This window comes from Excalfactoria chinensis, chromosome 7, assembly GCF_039878825.1.
Source record: "Excalfactoria chinensis isolate bCotChi1 chromosome 7, bCotChi1.hap2, whole genome shotgun sequence".
Lineage (NCBI taxonomy): Eukaryota > Metazoa > Chordata > Aves > Galliformes > Phasianidae > Excalfactoria > Excalfactoria chinensis.
In genome coordinates, this window is record NC_092831.1 from 16,077,501 (window position 1) to 16,096,761 (window position 19,261).

The following is a 19,261-nucleotide window of genomic DNA, read 5'->3' on the forward strand; positions in this document are numbered from 1 at the left end:
TTATATATATATGTTCATGTGATTCCAAGGACAAACACCTGGTCACTGAACAATGCAGCATACTTTTAAAATAATTTCAGATTCATTTGAGAATTTAAACATTACCGATATTGATTATATGTATCTTCTAAAAGCACATATGGAAAAAAATGAAAGGAATGAATAAACTATCAGCTGACATCATTCTAAGCAGCCAATGACAAGCATAACCAGAACCAATACCAACAAACATTTTCTTAAAAAAGAATATGATGTGTTCATTTTTAATAGTATGCGCTTGTTTTCCATATTTGTGGGCACCAAATCTAGGTAGTTATTATCTTTTCAAATATAACCTGATAAATATATGGTGAGTGTTCACTTTCATTTTGTTCCTGTCGGCCATCATCACCAAAGTGTTTCACTTTTTATTCCAAGTTTATTTGTGCGTGAGATAAACTTGCATCTTTAGTACTGTCTGAAATTTCTTCAGGACATGACTACTCTTCATTCCTTTTGCTCTTTGTCAGTGGTAATGGCTCTGCTTTGTGTTACCATAATAGAGTCTTTGTTATGCTCTCAGCAGAGCTATATGGTATCACTGCTTTCCATGTTGATTTCTATTCTCCTGCCTCTGATCAGAAAAGTGCTGCCCTCCCCACGGCCTTTGCTGCCTACCTGGCCTGCTCCTTCTAGGAGAGAAAGACGACCTCATTCTCCTGGGATAGCCTGCAGGTAATGGATCGTTTCCAGCACCTGCTCACACAGTGATGTTGTGCATGGCCTTGAGGATGACAGTGCCCTTACGCCTACTGGCATTACTCTCTGCTTGTCAGTCCTTCACCCAGTTAGAAATAGTAGAACAACTCTGCCTGTCCCAACATCACCCTGAAGTCAGACTGCAAGTCCTGTATAATCTTCTCTGCATGGACGAGGTGGTGATTATAAGTAATTTCTGCTACAAATTGAAGGAGGGATGATTAATTCCAGTTCATTATTTCAGATGTCCATTTGTTATCTGTTGAGCACATTAGGCTCGTATTGAACATAAATGCAGATGTCACCTGTGATAAAAGATTCTGCAGCTCACTGATTATTTTCAGTGGCCTAACAAGTCCATCAGTAGTCTGAGTTTCTCAAGCTGTGACTACTTCTTCTGATTGGATATCAGAGATTATAATTCAGTACTCAGTTTTCTGAAACTTATTTGTAGACTTGTTCAAAAAACTTTATAACTGAACTTATTTATGAAACTTCATTCCAGAGGTTTTTTTTTACTAGTCTGTTTTGTAAGATTCAAGATTTAAAAAGACCCCATGCCCTTTATGTTATTCATGTTAGAATATGTGATATAGCTATAGCAGAAGTGAGGAATATGGCTACAGTGTTTTATTTCACTGAACTGCGTGATCTGCTGCTATCTGGTTATGTACAACCACCTCCCTTCAAAATCATGCTTGGACAATTTTGTTTCTCACATCCAGTCTTACTGCTGTGCTGAAATCAGGAACATTCAGCCATGCGCTCAACTTCAAGAAAGTTCAAAGAAGTTACAGCTCCCTTAACCCAAGGTAAATAGCAAGCAATTCAGTAGATGCTGAAGAAGTCACAGCATAGAAAAGCATAAATCAGTCTTCTTAGATGAAAAGATATTTCTATGCATTTAGTGGCTGAATGACTAACCATATTTTTCTGATTAAAAGTAAATAAATAAATAAATTATCTCAAGTGCAGAAATTCTACTACTCACTTTTTTATTGATATAATATGGGTCCAGGTCTTCCAAAGGTTCGGAAACCATCCCTGGAGGTATGTCACCGTAAATAAATGGCAGGGTCTTTCCTGCCTCCAGGTCACTGTTTGGTTTTGGACCATTTTCATCATCATCATCAGTATGTTCTTGCTTGGGCTTTTTAGCTTTTTCTTCTGCAGAACGCTTTTCAATAGCTGCGAGAGAATCTCTAGTAAAATAGCGGAAGCTTTCAGGTCCTGGTGGTACCAGCAGTGCCTGTGCCATGTTTTCATCCTGCAAATTTAATTCCTTTTAGCCTCTTGCATAAGAATGACCTACGAAGAAAAATGCAAATGAGTTAGGAAAACTAAACTGTACCACCAGAAGATAAAATAAGTGAAATACATTTGCACAGAAACTTTCCAGGCCTGAAATGGAAACAGCATATTTCAAGGCTGGAATAAAGTTAAAAGCAACTGCTCACTTAAAGTAGATATTTTTAAAGTTTATGATTATTTTTCAACTTTTTCCTGTTGGTCTTGGAAAAGACACTATTTATATTCACTAGCCCTGCTATGTTTATGGCCTTAGGCGATTCCAGTTACAGAAAACTACTGATACAAGTGTTTTAAACATATATTTCTTTTTTAATAGCAACTGTAAATGCATATTTTATGAAATAGTCTTGATATTTAGAAATCAGAAGTTTGAGAAATCTAATTTTAATAATTAAATAATTTGATTAATTCTGTTTTAATGAAAACTAAGTGATGGAATGAACAAGCATAATTCCTTCTTACTGGCAGTTTATTGTACTGAAAGTGAATTTTAGGCATGCAGGCAGGTTTGTGTCCACTTACTGACAGTCTGTGAGATGTGAATCAAAAGCACAAGTCTTTTAAGTAAAAGGAGAGAGGACACAGGATCAAGGCAATATGGGAAATGAGCACTGTTCTAATTCCTTGCAGAAGTATCATAACATTATTTCAGGCTACAACTAAATAAGAACTGAAGATTGAGGTTCCATTTGAATGTCTTTGCTACCAACGCTGGCTGCTATAGTTTCTGCTGCTTTTTCCTGCTCTCTGCACCAAACTCCCCAAAGCAACACAAGTCTCTTTATGTAGTCATGCAGTGAGTGGATCAGATGAAAGTAATGTGCTTTTCTTCCAAGTTGTTCTGCGGTGGGTCCTGTTCAGACTGATGCAGTGTGCAGCACAGTGGTGAGGGGAAAATGGATGGAAAGGGGAATGGCAGATCTTGTTAAGCAGAAGAGCCACTAACACAAGAGCATTATTTGCTGCCTATTTTGCAAGAGTTCGGTGCATTGTGTAATAATTGCTTTTATAATTTAAAAATTATGAAATCTGTTTGTTTGTTTGTTTGTTTTTTAGGATTAGTGAATTTTGGTGCCTGAAATGAGTGAGTGGAATCGTGTTGTATGCATAATTAAGCCGTTCAGCCTTCCCTACATTACCTTGTGAATGTACAACTGTGTACTGTAGTTGTTAAGCCTGGATTTGAGACATAATATTATACTCATTAGTATTCATTTGGCAGTCTTTCTCCTAAAGCTCCTCCCCTGTCTGGAGCAGTTTGTAGAAATGGCATGCTACAGTAATGACCTTTGAAAATAATGATTTCCTTTCAAATGACCTCCCCAAACCCAAATCCCAGCCAGAGAAAGAACATGTTAAAAAATGTTTGAAGAATTTGCAGTGGAAAAATGGAAGAAGAAATGAGACCACTTACTCCTAAATCCAAATTACCAAGCAAATGACTTCATGGGTAAACTTGCCCCTATGCCACTTCAAATTTATGGACTGTGTTCACAGCATGGCATCAGTGTGTATGATGTGCACTGAAATCACTGAAATAATGTAACTGGCAGATTAGTGCCTGAGTAACACAACGCCAGAATGGAGGTGACCATAAGTTCATAAATTAAGTAAACTGTGATGTAGACATGGAGAGTTTTTCTCAAGTAAAAAGCCTGGAGAACCTTCTGTTAATGTAATACGTAAATCCAGGAGGGGCTGGAATTATTGATGCATCTGAATTGAAAAATAAATTCTTAACTGAGCCAGTGAACCCACCCTCACCGTAAAGAAGTTCTTGCACATGCATACATTCTCTGGAAACAGTCCAGAAACATTCCTGAAGTCCTGTCTGTGCTATTGACATGCTTTTGTATCCTTCCTAACTGCGGCTATTACAAAAGCATCTTTCTATACTAAGTATGCTCAAATCAATTTTATTTAGATACTACACTTCTGTAGTGGAAATTCTAAATCACAGCTTGAGAGAGTGACTGAAAGGCGTGGACTCAGGATCCACCCCTTCCCAGGACGCATTTAAGTGCTGGCAGTGGTGGCTAGGGCATCTTCTTGGAGATTCTTGTGTGCCTGAGGCCTCCTGGAGATAAGCAGCCTCTTTCTTTTTCTTTGGTCTCTAAGGCTGTTGCATTTGAGCAAGTCCTCACATGTTGCACCCTAGGACTTTGTTACTTTGCTCTCACTGCTGTGCTTTCCCATTGTGTTACAACATTACCTCTGCTTAGTGGGGAAAAAAATCACAAATATTTATGGTTATCTTTGCTATAATTACAGTAGTTTGATAGAACAATGAAGCAAAAGCAATTCTGTTCCCTACGTGGAGCCCTAAGCAAGTTCATAGCAATCCTTGAACTGTAAACTAGTGGCAGCTTCCCTCTTCTTCCTCTGCTGATTTTATAATTGCTTATGTCCTGTGAATAAACTGCCAGGCCATGAGTGATACCAGACAAATAAAGAACTGTCTGCCTAATCATTTCAGAGTAGCTTTCATTGAAGCAGTATCTTCTAAGGAATATTTTCAAAAATACAGGTAAGTTCTAAGCAGCCCAGAAAACTAATAAAACACTGCCCTGAAACTTCAGCTTTCTCGGGGCCCCTCAATAGCTGATACTATGAACTCCAGGTTACAGTTAAAGAAGTTAAAGACACATTTTATGCCAAATAAATTCATCTAGTGGTCTTTGCACGTATCATTTCACAAACCCTTTTCTAGTTTTCCTTCAGTCCCTTCCTTTAAAGATTAATACATACTATCCTTATATGTTCTTAATTATATGTACATTTCAGTTAATTGTATTAGGCCTAGGGATAAGTTGTTGCATTTTAATTTTGAATATAATTATCATCTCATCGCTTATACAGAAAATGACTAGAAAGTAGGCAAAATATCTGTGCTAATGATGCCAAATTAATTTGTTGATCACTGAAAAGTCCAAAGGAAGTTGCCTAAAGGTATCTATTTTTAGGATATCTTAAATCAGGCAAATGGTAAAATTGAAAGCGGCACCGTAAAAGCGAGGTGGATACCGTGATTATTAAAGTCACCAAGATACTGAACAAGTTATCTGTAGTCTGTGTGAAACAAGCCACATTCACTCTTCAAAAATTACATGTTATGAAAGTAGCAAATCCTACAGTGTTCCTTTCGAGCTGCTTTTTTTTCCCTTTTCTTTCAGAAGACAGGCATTTGAATTATTTTCCTGCTTTTTTTACTTTTTTTTTTCCCCTTGGGGAAGCTGTGAGATTTTTATTCCATTAAAGCTGAAACAGTGGCACACAAACATGCAGTGGCACAATGCAAAGCTAACAAACAGAATCTGTAAAATATCATATAACGTAATTTTCTTAATCTAATCATTAATTTGTGAGGTTATAATTTAGCAGTGATATCTGCTGATGCGTCAAGTACAGAAGTAGCCTCAGATGGTTTTGTTAAAAGCAAACATAATCACATAAAAATTAGGTTTAAAACAAAATCTATTCTGAGTCACGGGTGTTCATGATACTCATTGGTTGCAGTAGGGCAGTGAAGACATTGTCCAAATTAAAAAGGTGGGACTCCTACTTCAGGACAGACATAAACAACAGGGTTGGTGGTATCGCTTCAGCATCAGCTGGAGATTATTGTCTGCTACTGTAGAAGTAAAGAGATTACGTGTTTGCTGATGTCATCAGAAAAATACCTCAACTCACACCACTGCTGTCTTAATGAGAAATGGAGTACAGGTGGACTACAGACAGGAAGTAAAGGAGTCACATCATCACAGCTCCTTCTCTTACAACCAATTCCAATGCATTCAGTTGACCATTACAACAAAGAAAGGATGGGTGAATGTTAATTTAGTGCAGAGATTTTTCACTAAGAAATACTTCTAGTGAAGTAACTCATATGCAGATGTTTACTTGACAAAGAAAAACCTGTCCCCTTGTCTGCTGAAAAGCTTCAAAGGTGTTTTTTTTTTTTAATGGTTACATGTTGTTGGCATACTTTTCCATGGTATCTTTGAACCATTTCTACTGCTTTACAAATTGACTGAAAAATAGAACTAAAAATAGAAGACTTGAGTTCTTAATGCTTTAATTCAAAGTGCAGTGCAATCTATTCAATGCAATGGAGAGCTGATTGAGATTTATAAAGTGCCATCCAGTCAAAACCATCTGTTGATTCTAAGTCAAGGAGCTCCAGGAGACTGTAACTTTGTTCCAGGAAAGCAAGCATTTTCAAGGAAAGGTCTGGCTGTCTGAAACCTGAGAACAGCTTCCAGTGCTTACCACCTGTTCTGAATCTGCCTCTTCTTTAAACTGTAATCTACTAATTTATACTGTGATAATTTGTGTTTGCAGTTCCTAACAATACATAGGATTTATTTTCCTCTTTTCCAGTCCTTCCAATGTTTATCATCCATCCGTTCTGTCTTTTTCCTTAGGCTATAGCCATTGATAGAGATGAACTGTAATTTCTTGTATTGTTTCGTAAAGTAGGCCTTAGTAAGCCTGTAGGCAATAGTACTGCACAACTATTCAAAATAAAAATAATGGTCACCACAAGGTATTTATTAATAAAATAAATAGTGGCAATAAATAACATAATACTAAAGTACTTACTATTATTAGGATACAAAATAGCTAATAAGGAAATGCAATGGTAATAATATTTGTGTAATAAAAGCCTAGCTTATAAGTGTATAGAATAGGATAGTAGTAATTAACTGAATGTGAATTTGCAGCTCATTGACTGAAGCTTGACCAATGATCAGGAAATACTAGAAAAACATGGTCCTTAAAAGGTCTTACATATGATTTTATTTAATATTCTCATCAAAAGGTGTTCAGAAAGGTCTGAAAGCATGGTAACTACATTTGAAGGACTCCAGCTTCAACAAAAGAAAATAAGAGTTAGAAAATCTGCTTAGAGTATAAAAAAATGAGGTTAAATCTGACCAATAAAAGATGTCAGGCAAAAATAAAATATGTTTTCTAGGGAAATGAATATGGGCTTCCCAGATATGTACCTGCAAACTGTAGAATGACAAATACAAACATTTTGACTTTTTTTAGTCATAAAAACAGAGTTTATGAGTTCTTTAAATACAGTCTTTACGTATTTTCTTTTTTTAAAGAATGAATTGCTTTTCAGAAGGTGTAAAAAGAGATCATATATGAATGCCTAAATTATTTGAGAAGTAATCTGAAGAAGTCAAACACATTCAGCTGAATTAGGGTCTGTTTCTCAGCCTACCAGCATAACTGGAACATAATACTTTTTTTTTTTCCAAATACTTTGCAGAGATCCTTAAATTATACTGGAAAATAACTGCAGTAAACATGACACATTATAAGGTCAAATTGCAGAAACTTAATGATACTCATTTCATTTTCCAGCTCATATTTTAGGGAAGATATATAGCACCATATCAAAAGCACATCATATAAATCAGAACATACTGTCTGACTGAGAAGAAAGGATAGTCTTACCTTTATTCTTCCAAGAAAAAGCAGATCTCAGAATTTAGCCACTGGATCTTTTGCTATCATGAATACAAACAAACAAACAAACAAACAAACAAAAAACTGCATTTCTAGCAGATAATTGAATTGCTAAGAAAAGTTTTTCCTTGGGAGTTGAAGCTTCTTTGAGGCTGAAGATTCTCAGAGCTCCGTGATTTTGTTTTTACTATTCCAGTGTCCAGAACTTTTCAAAATCAATTGCAGTAGGCAAAGATAAATTTATGTCTCCATATAGCCCCATTTTTCCAACCTAAGGAAAAGACTTAGAAAAAGAGTGGAACACAGATTAGGCCATAAAACCTAGCACAGATTGAAGGTACACTTCTGAATATCTTGTAAGTGATGTGAATTTCAAAAATTCCAGTTACTCTTTTAATTGCATTCTCTAATTGAAAGGGAAGAAAAATGTCTGTTGAGATTACTATCTGACTAGTTCCTTCTTTAGTAATACAGCCAAGCCCAGACTAACAGGAAGGTTCTCAACTGTTGCTTAGGAAACTGCAAAGATATTCATTACTCTCTTCTGATTTACAGTCTTTAACCGGGAATAAAAAGTTAATTCAGTATGCTTTTGGAGGAAAATGTGGATACTTCTGCATGTTATTTATCTTATGAATTTCGTATAACTAGGCTTTTTGTGTAACAAAATTTTCTTCCATCTCAAACAACGCAAAGGCCAGTGTTTTCTCCACATTCTTCAGATGGTATCATTACAAGAGTTGACTAAAAGTAAGCTGCTGCTTCCTCAGCCTTTAAAACATCAGTATTCAGAGCATATATTTAATTAAATTTAAATAGTCTACTTACATCTTGGAAACTTCAGTCTGCAGCAGCTGAGATTGGGATCAGATATCTTTCAGAATTTATTTCCATTTGAACCATATTTCTGGCTCTATTAAAATTTATTTTACATTGTCATTATTTTGTTTCTTATTCCTACAAAAGAAGAGAAAAAATAAGACATCCCTGTTAAGTTCTAGCCCCTGCTAAAGCGTACTTTATAGTACTTTTCTCCAAAACACTATGAGAATGAGCAGCCATTGAAAAGTCTGTGGATGAAATCTGTGTTGACACAGATCTGTTCAAAGAGAATACCATTTTTCAACTTGACCATTACTTCTTTTATAAAGACTGATCTCAAAGTATTCCTACATAAAATATGTTCAAAATACTAGTACTAGTCACTGTTAATCTAGAGTAACTTTCTTTCTCAAAGATACATTAAGTGATGCCTCAATTGTAGCTTTTACTTGTTTAATAACAAAATCATTCAGAGGATTGCTGACAGCAAAGTTTTCATGTCCCAGTCATTTTGAGTGAGGCTCTGATTCAGCACATCTTACTGTGGTGAGTCACTACAAGAGGCTCCACTGAAGACATCTGAAAGCTTCATCTCCACTACTACCCTCAAGGGATCTTGACTCTGATACTGCCACCAATGATACGTATCCAGCAATGCAAATTTTCCACTGAATGTAGCAATTCCCTGGGGATGCATAGGGGGATTACCCATCCCTTTGCCTATTGGGTACATCTGTATTCTGCCTCTGAAGTAGCACTGTGGCTGTAATCTAATCTCATGGTCAGAGACAGGGCAAATAAGCGAAAACTTTTAACTTATGTTGCTTGCAGGCTTTAAAGATATGAAAGAGATATTATAGCTTTCAAATGACAGAAACATCACAAATACTAAGTATTTAAACGACGCTTATTTTCAAAGGAGGTCTTTTAACTTCTGTTATTAAAATAATTGCTGTGTGCAAATGGTAGAGGTATCCATATTTGGCATGGACAGATTTAATAACACTAACAATGCAGGAAATGTCAATAAATCCTTATTTTGAATCAGAGCACAAGGTATTCATAGGCAACATTTTTTCACATGTAACCCTAACCTTCTTGTCCCTATTTATTTTATTTCACTTCTGTTCTTACTGGCTGTATTTCCAGTGGATGAGGGATGCAGCTGTGTATCTACTGATGCTGTACCCCATAGCAGTATCACTGCAAAAATCGAAGGAGGTTGGTGAAACTGTGAGACCCTTTGTCCCAAATTTATACTCTAGTAGATTAATTACAGAATTTCAATTTCTCATCTCATGTAGTTCTTAGCATCTTTTTGTATAAGGTATTTGTAATGCATTGCAACAACAACAACAGCAACAACAACAAAAAAACAACAAAAAAAAAGACAAATCAATACTTCATTATGTTTTCTTAATATTTTGCCTTAATTTTTGTAGGCTTTCAATCTCTTGTAGTTGGTTCTCACCTAAGAACTATAAACTTTTATAAGCATTTTTAAGTTATAAAGTTTCATAACAGCAGAAAGCAGCTATAGAGAATTATTTTGGAAGATATGTTGACCAAAATTGTTTTTATTTAGAGCAGGTTATCCTGCTTCAACTTCCGGGAGTGAATCACAGGTAAAACCTCAGGCATTCATCAGAAGTGATTGCTGATGAGCAAACTACACAATATACTCTTTTCTAAGTATGGGACTCTTTCCCCCATTCTTCTGCCTAAGGACAACAGCATTTCTTTTAAGATGAGATGAAGCATCCTTTATATTGTGAGATATATTTTTTACATGTTTCCAATTGTCTCTTTGTGTACTTGAGCTCCCTTTTAATGTAAAGCTGAGCTGGGAAAGATAGTTACCTGTTGTCATTACACTTTCCTGTGGAAGAATGTGTTGATTCCTCCAAAATGTGATTTTGGAAAGAAATGGGGTTATTTAGAATTAGACACTCCTATAAAGATTGTTTTTGTACAATATGCCAGTAATGTTTTCTGCTAAGTGGAATTCTCAAGTGAGAGGCAAATGCCAAACAATGAATGGAACTCTAGGATATTTGAAATGTTAAGTAATTACAGAAAAGTTAGTCTGACTTTAGATTAACAAGAAACAGTTAACCACAGAAATAATTGTCCAGATTCAGAATTATTTGTTGCATGTTTCCCATAACTTTTATTCAACTAATTCTGAGTGTTCCTGAACACTTACCACTACTTTGGTGGTTTTACTTCACAATGAAGCATCACATAGCAATGTCTAAATGCACTGCAATATCACTCTTGCTTTCAAAAATTAAAACAAAAGGTGTTTGCAAAAAGTCATACTCTTCTAATCTTCTCTAGAGAAACTTATGAAAAACGTTGCTTGTAAAACTAACAATAAATGTCAATATAAACTCAGAAAATGAACTGAATCACTAGGAACCACACAACTGGGATGCTTGTTTTCTCAGAATTAATAACCTCCAGAAAATAATCAATACAAAAAATGAAAGAATAAAATTTGTATAGCACAAGATTAATGGACTGTATTTAGACTTTGACAGTTGTCTAGGGAACTGAAAGAAAAAAAGAGGAACTTCTTGCTGAGAGGCTTATACAGAATTCTCAGCTGTATGTGGTCTTTGCTATATGAGGTATAAGCACAGAAATTCAAAATGAAAATGGTACATTTCATATCTGTAGCTTGACACAATCAATGAAAATTATACTTGGATTTCTTCAAGTTCCATTTGCATGGAACTGCTTAATAAAGTTAAATTAATCCCTAAGTTTAGAAAGTTTTCTTAATGGATTATGGAAGTACCATTTTCATCTAGTCAGAACTACAATGGAATAAAGCCTATGAAATGCAAGTAATCCCGCTTCTTTAAAAGACATCTTTTCTTATACTGTTTATCAGCCCAATATTGTACTAAAAAGAGGCCTGTGGTTTTAAACAACATACACTGTGGTATAGCTAATAGAATTCTAGCGTTCTTTCTATGCATTAGTATATAGGAAGAATTCTAGCAATCTGATAAATAGAAAATATGAGGCAAGTAACTCAAACTAGTAGTAGTGAAAACCTTTCTGCAGGACTCCCTTAATACTCAATTACAGCTTCACTAAGTAGGCAGAAATTCTTTTGTAACACAGGTTGAAATGTATTGCTTTTGTTCAGAACTTGAGTCGGACTTTTTCATACGAAGACTTTAATCCTAGGGGAGGTCCTAATTTTAAATAAACAATGTCTAATTTAAGCATAAATCTATAAATGGAAGTGTCTGCTATGTATCTCTGACAAGGATCTTGTTGAGCAGTTATACTGGGAACACAGAGCAAATAATGCTGATACTGTTCGAAGTCTTTTTCCATGCTGACACCTGTGAAATCATGTCAGATTTGCTAGTGGCCATCATGTTTTCAGTCAGGAACTCCTGCAAAGCATGAGGCTATGCCTGTCGCAGCGCCAATACAGGGAGTCAGCTATATGTTATGTATGCAGTGTTTGGCTGGTCTGTATACATGCAGTTCCTTCAACACACAGCTGACATCTGTTTTGCTATGCAGGTAGCACAACAGTACAGCATGTAGGCAACTGATACATCTGGTATGTGTCACATATTAGTATGTACAATACAATCAAGATACACATACTCAGTCTTATCTTTTGGTAAGATTTATAACATCCAGTGATATGACAGATTGAGCCATGACCCCACAGAATCAGCAGGGAAAAAATTCCACGTTGAAAAAAGGGCCTGTGCATATGATAGCCCTATGATCTACATTTGCCTAATTAGAACTTTTTAATAAGGAAAGATCAGTAACTACAAGCACTGCTCTGAAAGTTAGGGAATGATAGAATCATTTGAGTTGGAAGAGACCTTTAAAGGTCATCTAGTCCAACTCTTCCGCAATGAACAGGGACACCTCACAGCTCCATCGTGTTTTTCAGTACCTGGTAACTCTCCTATTTTATTATATTGGCCCATGACATTACAGACAGCTGTTGGTAGTACAGCAGTTGAGGTTGAACCTTCCCACCAATACTCCATTACATGTTGTTGCCCTGTGACAGATGGCAGCAGAGGGGCAGTCTGACAAAATGGTGTCTGGCATGGTAGTGCCAGTAAAGCAAAGGGGTAGATGAATTCCTCCATGCTGAAAAAATGGCACACACTGACATTCACTGATGCTTTCTGAATGTTGATGGACACCCAGCAGTGGATGTGAATGCAGTGATGTGGTGGGTGGTGAGTTTCAGCAGTGGCAACACTGGGTTACCTCTGCTGGTGCAGATGTGTATGAGTGCAGCACACAGGCTCTTGTTCATTGCTGGTGAAAATGCATAGCTAATGGTGATAACTATGTTGACTGTATTTTGTAGCTTAGACTTTGCTTTATCAAGTGTTACTGTGCTGTTTTTGTGCTTTTTGTATCAGTTATATTAAATTAAATTAAAATTAAAATGTTACAATTATTTGAACGTATTCTTTTATCATAAAACACATTCTGTTCAATTTTAGTTGTTAGAATACATGAGCAGTCATTTTTGTTTGCAGGAAGGCCTTAAAAAGACTGGTGACCACTTTCAAGTCTTTTGAGAATTTGAAATGACAGTTTTGGGTTGGGTTGGCTGCTGCTTTTTTGTTTGTTTTTTGAAGGGCTTTTGGGTTGTTTGTTTGTTTTTGTTGTTGTTGTTCCTTTGTTTGATTGAAGGAAATCATTTTGGCAATGAAAAATCAGATTCATTTGTAGCCTATAATTAAGTTTGCATACTCCTGTTTAGGATTTCAGTGATGGCACTTATACACACTATAGTTTTTCAAAAGCACATTGTGCTCTTATTTCATGTTTATGTTTTGAAGTAATGCATCCTCTGCCTGAGCTACTCTTATCCTGCCCTTTGCGTAGTTACAGGACAAGAAAAATGAAGCAATAGTACTATCAGGATAATACTGGGGATTTCAGATAAGCATGCGGAAAACTGGTGCAAGTAGGTGAGCTTAATGTAAGATACCAGCACTGAGTTCCTATGGGAAGGCAGTCAACTACTTAGCTTGATCTGGAAGTAATGCCTCCTGTTTTTTTTCTATGGAAACTACAATAAACATAAAGAGTGCAATAACACACAATAGCGTTTTGTAGCTGAGAATTTGCTCTACTTTTCAACATAGTCACTGCCATTAGCTATGCATTTTCACCAGTAATGAACAAGAACCTGCATGCCAGACTTGTAAAATAAATAATATATTTTTTAAAAAAAAAGCAAAAAAAAAAAAAAAAAAAAAAAAAAAGAAAAGAGTATTTGTGGGAAGGTTCAGCCTCTACTTCTGTTTCACCAACATCAGCATTTGAGGTTCTGGGCCTACATAATGATATATGAGGCATTACTTTTAGAGCATGCCTCATAGATACGGGGAAGTGCTGTTGGCAATGTGCTTCGGAGCTTTTAATCAGGAACAGTAGCTGGGACAAGTAAAAGCAGCTTTCCACTAAGAGGAGACAATTTAACATGGATTTTATGATGGTTGACACTTCACGTGAAGCCTCAGTTCAGCGTATACATCTGATGTGTAAGCAGTGTGAATGCATGTCAATTTTATTATGATACTTTAAAGATTTTATGAATTCAACGTGACACTGATGAAATGATATTTGCTGCAATATGTGTTAATCAGCAGAAATTGCTGATTTATAGCTACAAGCTAAAGAATACAGAGTAGAGGAGTACACTGAGCAGCAAATAAACTTATATAAACTGAAGTTAAGTTTCTAAACTTTACCTGGAATTTTCTGATTTTAAAAAAGAGTAAATCCTGAATCTTACTTTCAACAGTTGTTTTCAGAGGTCAACAAATAGGTAATTTAAACAAAAAAAACACCAATTATCAGAAACTTGTACTTATTTTGGATTTAACTTAAGCAGAGTTCAAACAATTTTTGTCACCTTACATCACGAACAGTATAGGAGTAAAAACTGCTGGGATTTTTGTTTTAGGGAATCAGGTCACAACTTTCTTGCCTACTCTGAGGAAGTCTCAGCATCTGCTGTTATCTGATCCATCAAAAGTTGTGGGACTTCAGCAATGTAATACATAGCATATATTTAACACATATGGGGCCAAGAATGCAAGCAGCAGCAGGATGCCATCAGTCACAAGTTCTGTCTTACATCCCACCTTCATTATTGCTTCTAAAATTCTTTGTCTGCTGAGGGTGTAGAAAAAAACCCTACAAATTAACTCATCTAGTGCTATCTGATGAAGGAAAAGGTGAAAACACAAAATGTAACATCAACAAATTGATTTGGAAGGCACACTTCATATATTTTCTCCCTTCCCTTGACACTCCCCACCCCCAAATATTAAAGGGAAATGACCAAATTACATTGCTGACAAAAGCTTGGAGAGTATAAGGGAGCTGTTCCTCAGTGAAGTGGTGGCAGCCCCTACCTCTGCTAGCTTTCTTGTTACCTCAATGCAACAGTTTAATTAGCACAGCTGAGAAAATCAGTGTGAGGTCTTAACTTTTGCTTTTTAGGGGAAAAAATAATGAGCTAACAATACAAGCATATTTTCTATAAATACCAAGGCCTAACAAATAACGTATCTGTTTAACAGGTGCTATGGAGCTTCAAATTACCACAGCAGCTTACAGTCTAGTCTTAACACAGTCTTTCCTCCCAAAATGGAGACGTTAAGATTAATTAGACTTTAAAAGTCTTCATTTCTTCATTTGAAACTGTTTTCATGAAAAGTCCATTATGAAAGCATAAAAGTGGTACGTTTTTAAACAAACAGCATCATCATTATTATTTACTTGTGCTGAAGTTACTTACACAAGGAAGTCACAGACATACTGAATTGGCGATACAAAGAATATGAATCATAAACTTCATTCTTTCCTATCACTGCTTCACGTATAGGCCTCGCTGCTCTGAGCAACAACTGAGACTCGATCCTGCATCTTTTTTCCAGTGTGGTATGAGACAGTGTTTTGTAAACAGTGAGCTCCTTGATGCTGCTGTACGGTTTTTTGGTATCTTTTTATTTCTACTTTTTTTCTCATGAACATTATTTCCAAATGAATACTACAGTACTGTATATATTGAATACCATGTGAATGTACATCTGCGGAACCACTACTGAAAAAAGAATTAATCTATCAAAATGAGCTTTATATATATTTTCCTTTTGCCTTTAATAAATGAATGCTGTAATTACTTCTAAAAACAATGAATAAGACAATAGATAAATGGAAAATGACATGAAGAAATTTATCTAAACTGTCCTATCATGAAGGATATATTAAGCTAGGCAGCGATGTTATGGACATAATGTGAGCAGTATTGTCAGTGTGGCCCTCTGGTTAATTAACAGTTGGTGACTCCATTCTCTCATACACGCAGACACACAATGTATATTCTATGGGAAAAAAAAAAATAATAAAAAATGGCACAGAAAGAAAATATTCTCGTATATGCCTTTTAGAAAAATCTAACCAATAAGGAGATTTTGTTAAAACACACACACACACACACACACACACACACACATATACATGCATATTGAAAATGGCATTAACAAACCACATGGATTTTATTCCTGTATCATCAGAATCTGTGATGTTTGGAGTCTTACGAGACCTGCTGTTCCTGAGCCTGACTCTCACCACATTTTCCTTCTTAGGAAACAAGGTCATTTCTATAAAATGCCAGGAATTAATGTTGTACACCTTGATGATAAAAAGATCTGATTTTGCAAGCACGATTACTGCATTACGTTATCACATTAAGAGGCCAGACATCAGATTTAACTAGGTTAAAATGAAAAAATCACACCATCATCACAATCAGTCAGTACAAAATGGCTTTGAATTCCCCATTCCATCTTTAGCTCTACCTTAACAGCAAACCAGAGGGTACAATCTCCTTCCAAAATATGAAAAAGATCATATTGCTAAGATTGATTATGGGTAGGATTTAATGTTTTGCCAGCTTACCTGATCGAAGAAGAATGAAAAATCACTGCAAAGCCCAGCATCCAAAAATAACGTGGTAATATGTATCCCCTGCTGAAATTGTACAGATTTCCATCCACGAAGCTTTACTAATTAATCATAATTTCGGTATTCTCAGTGTAAAAGAAAACACAGAGACCTTTCCAGAATCCTCCCCGATTCTGCCTCCGCTTCCTGTTCCCTCTCACTCTATGGTACCCAACATGTATCAGAAAACAGCTTATTAGGAAGAGGGAGGGCGAAGGGTGGGGGAGCGGAGGGGGAGAAGAAATGAAAAAAAGCAGCACCTAACATGGCAGCTCCACCTACTGGTAAAGATAACGAACACGTACAAAGCATCAGCTTGTAAAGCATCTTTACACTACACTTCAGGCAGATCCTGTGTAGTACGTTCCTCCAGGCAAGAAGCAGAACAGACCAACAGAGCCACTCCAATTATCGAATAGCTCTTCTAAAGATTTTTTCTTAACTTTTTTAATAATTTAATTTAAAAGCAATCTGAATGCATTTAGCAGAGTCTTTAGTTCTAAATCTGTTGTTTCTTGTAAAAATCTAAGAGAGAAATGTGTGGACGGCACAGATACTGACTGTTCCCCTCATTGTTGTGTGCTGGATTTGGTGTGTATCTAGATGCTGTCCTATTCACTGCGAACTGCCATGCATCTTTGGCGTCATTGTGTTTTATTTTTTTCTATGTATAAAATGTGCTATGCTTATATAGAAGTCTCAAAGTCTTTCCCTTATACAGCATTCCTGGGATTAACATATTCTTACCTAGGACTCCTCTGGCCATGCTGGGAAGAATTATAACTGCAGGAGCTCCAAAATCTGGTCTGTGTGCAATAGTGCTGCAGGCAATGTTGAGAGACCACTACTGTCCCTAACTCATTCAGTATCGAACTACCAGCATTGTTCAATTATGTGATATTTAACGAATAAATGTTATCCTCCCACTAAACAAAACAAAACAACATTAGAAACAATTACTACTTTGCCTCTTTATTTTCTTTAAGTGCCTTTTCAGCAATGGATGGAGATGGTTCAGTTCTCTGTTGTAATGGTCATACACAGGTTCTGGAAAACTGCTGGGCTGTCAGCATGCATCCAGCTCAGTGGCTGCCATGGAGCAACAGCTGCCTGCAACTGCTGTCCCTTATCTATACTATTATCAATAAATCCCTTTGTCAGTTAGCATACTGAAACCACGATCCTTAAGCATTTGTGTCAACTTGTGAATAGTCCTGATTATTTCAGTTCAACATTGTGAGTGCTTGACAGGTATGGACTGCGAATTCCTGAATTTGGCTTACAAAAGCAAACAGAGGTGTATACTCAGACAGTAATCCTAAGATGGCCAGAATAGTTTCTGCATAATAAGTGAAAGAGAATGTGCCCCTTGCTTGTAAATGCAGGTGCATTTCTTTTCTTGTTTGTTTTTGCGGAACTTGAGTGCAAGGGACTGGTCCTAATCACACTGCTCAGGCAAATCTTGCCTTTATTTCAAATATGGTACAAGGATCTGAACATACACCAGTTTTACTTAAAAAATAAAATAAAAAATAAAAAGTTTTCCCTTTTATATTTACATGTTCAAACTTTCAGAAGTTAAGAAGAAATACGTTTTCACAAAATAAATAAAAAATATTAGTCGTTGTCTCTCAAGCAGTGGTGTTGCTCTCATAGGATTATGTTAAATTAGTGAATCCATGAACGTGCAGAAGCTGGTGTCTTGGTTTAAAGCTCATTAGGAACATTGTTTTGTAACTGTACTTTGTTTTCTAGAGCAAACTGCTCCTTGGATAGGGCTTGACTTTGCTTACGTGCTGCATAACTTTTATTTATTACTTTTAATCACAGACACTTTTCTCTGGAGGTCTTTAGCATGCCTCAATGTCATAGTCAAAATGTGATCATTTAGTCCCATCATAGTAAGGAGATGGTTATATATATATTGAATCTGACACTGAAAAATTAAGAAATTGTAATCTACATAATAAGCTATTTTAACCTTATTAAAAATAGGAAACAGCAAGAGAAAAAAAGGTGTGTAAAATGCAGTTTTGGTTATAGACTGGTCCAGAAATTTGATTTCTGTTGTATGCATTATAACAGCATATTCTAAAAATAAAGAATTTTGGCGTTCTAGTGTTCCAAAAGATGGATAGATAATGTCGTATTGTCAAAGAACCCTCAGTCCTAATTTTTTTTTTTTTTTTTTTTTGTGGTAGTGCCCTACTGCTAATTGCCATCTTCTGTGATGTACCAGATTGAACAAGGACTATGCATAATGTATTCTTCTGTACTAAGATGATCTTCTTGTAGGTATAGGTCTGATGTTAGAGATGTGTTGTTTCCCTGACTCAAAAAGTTCAATGATTGACCTTCATCATTAAAGTAATATCCAGGAAAGAAAAAATTTGTTTGTAGATGCACAAAAAGACACAGGAAGTATTAATTAATGAATATGGCTCACAAATGGCTCATATTCTTCTTGAATCAATGTACAGGACTACCTGCATATTGCTTGATTCAAATTCACAGAAACCACTCCAAGCCTGTGATTTATGAAACAGTCTGATTCAGGTTCTGAAAAATTCCTTAACACTTTTTTGAGTAGTGGATTGTAGAAAAACAGGGCAGAAGAAAACAATTATGCCATACGCATTTACAGAATAAATACATCAGATCATCTATGTGTAGAAAAAAAACAAATGAATAACTCAAACAATTACACTCAAATTTTTAAACATTAACATTCAATTTAGAAAAAGATCATTCACCACAAACCTGTATAAAATGCATATATGCCACCCATACTATATATATCAAAGGCATGTGTATACAAAACCTTATGTACATAAAATCTTTTTCCCTCCTTTCCACTCCCCCCATTCAACATTAG

The 19,261-nt window shown here is 35.9% G+C and overlaps 1 protein-coding gene across 1 annotated transcript in view; it reads right to left on the reverse strand.

Annotated features, from left to right (window-relative positions):
- Positions 1 to 16,651, reverse strand: part of LOC140255001 (sodium channel protein type 2 subunit alpha-like) — a 65,466-nt gene extending 48,815 nt beyond the window's left edge. The window contains exons 1-4 of the mRNA XM_072342228.1: positions 16,342 to 16,651; positions 8,362 to 8,490; positions 7,522 to 7,816; positions 1,730 to 2,046 (exon numbers count right to left, since the gene is read on the reverse strand). Of these exons, the coding sequence (XP_072198329.1) occupies positions 1,730 to 1,996 (267 nt within the window). The 5' untranslated portion in view covers positions 1,997 to 2,046; positions 7,522 to 7,816; positions 8,362 to 8,490; positions 16,342 to 16,651. The remainder of the gene's footprint in view (positions 1 to 1,729; positions 2,047 to 7,521; positions 7,817 to 8,361; positions 8,491 to 16,341) is intronic.
- Positions 16,652 to 19,261: the final 2,610 nt, after the last annotated feature.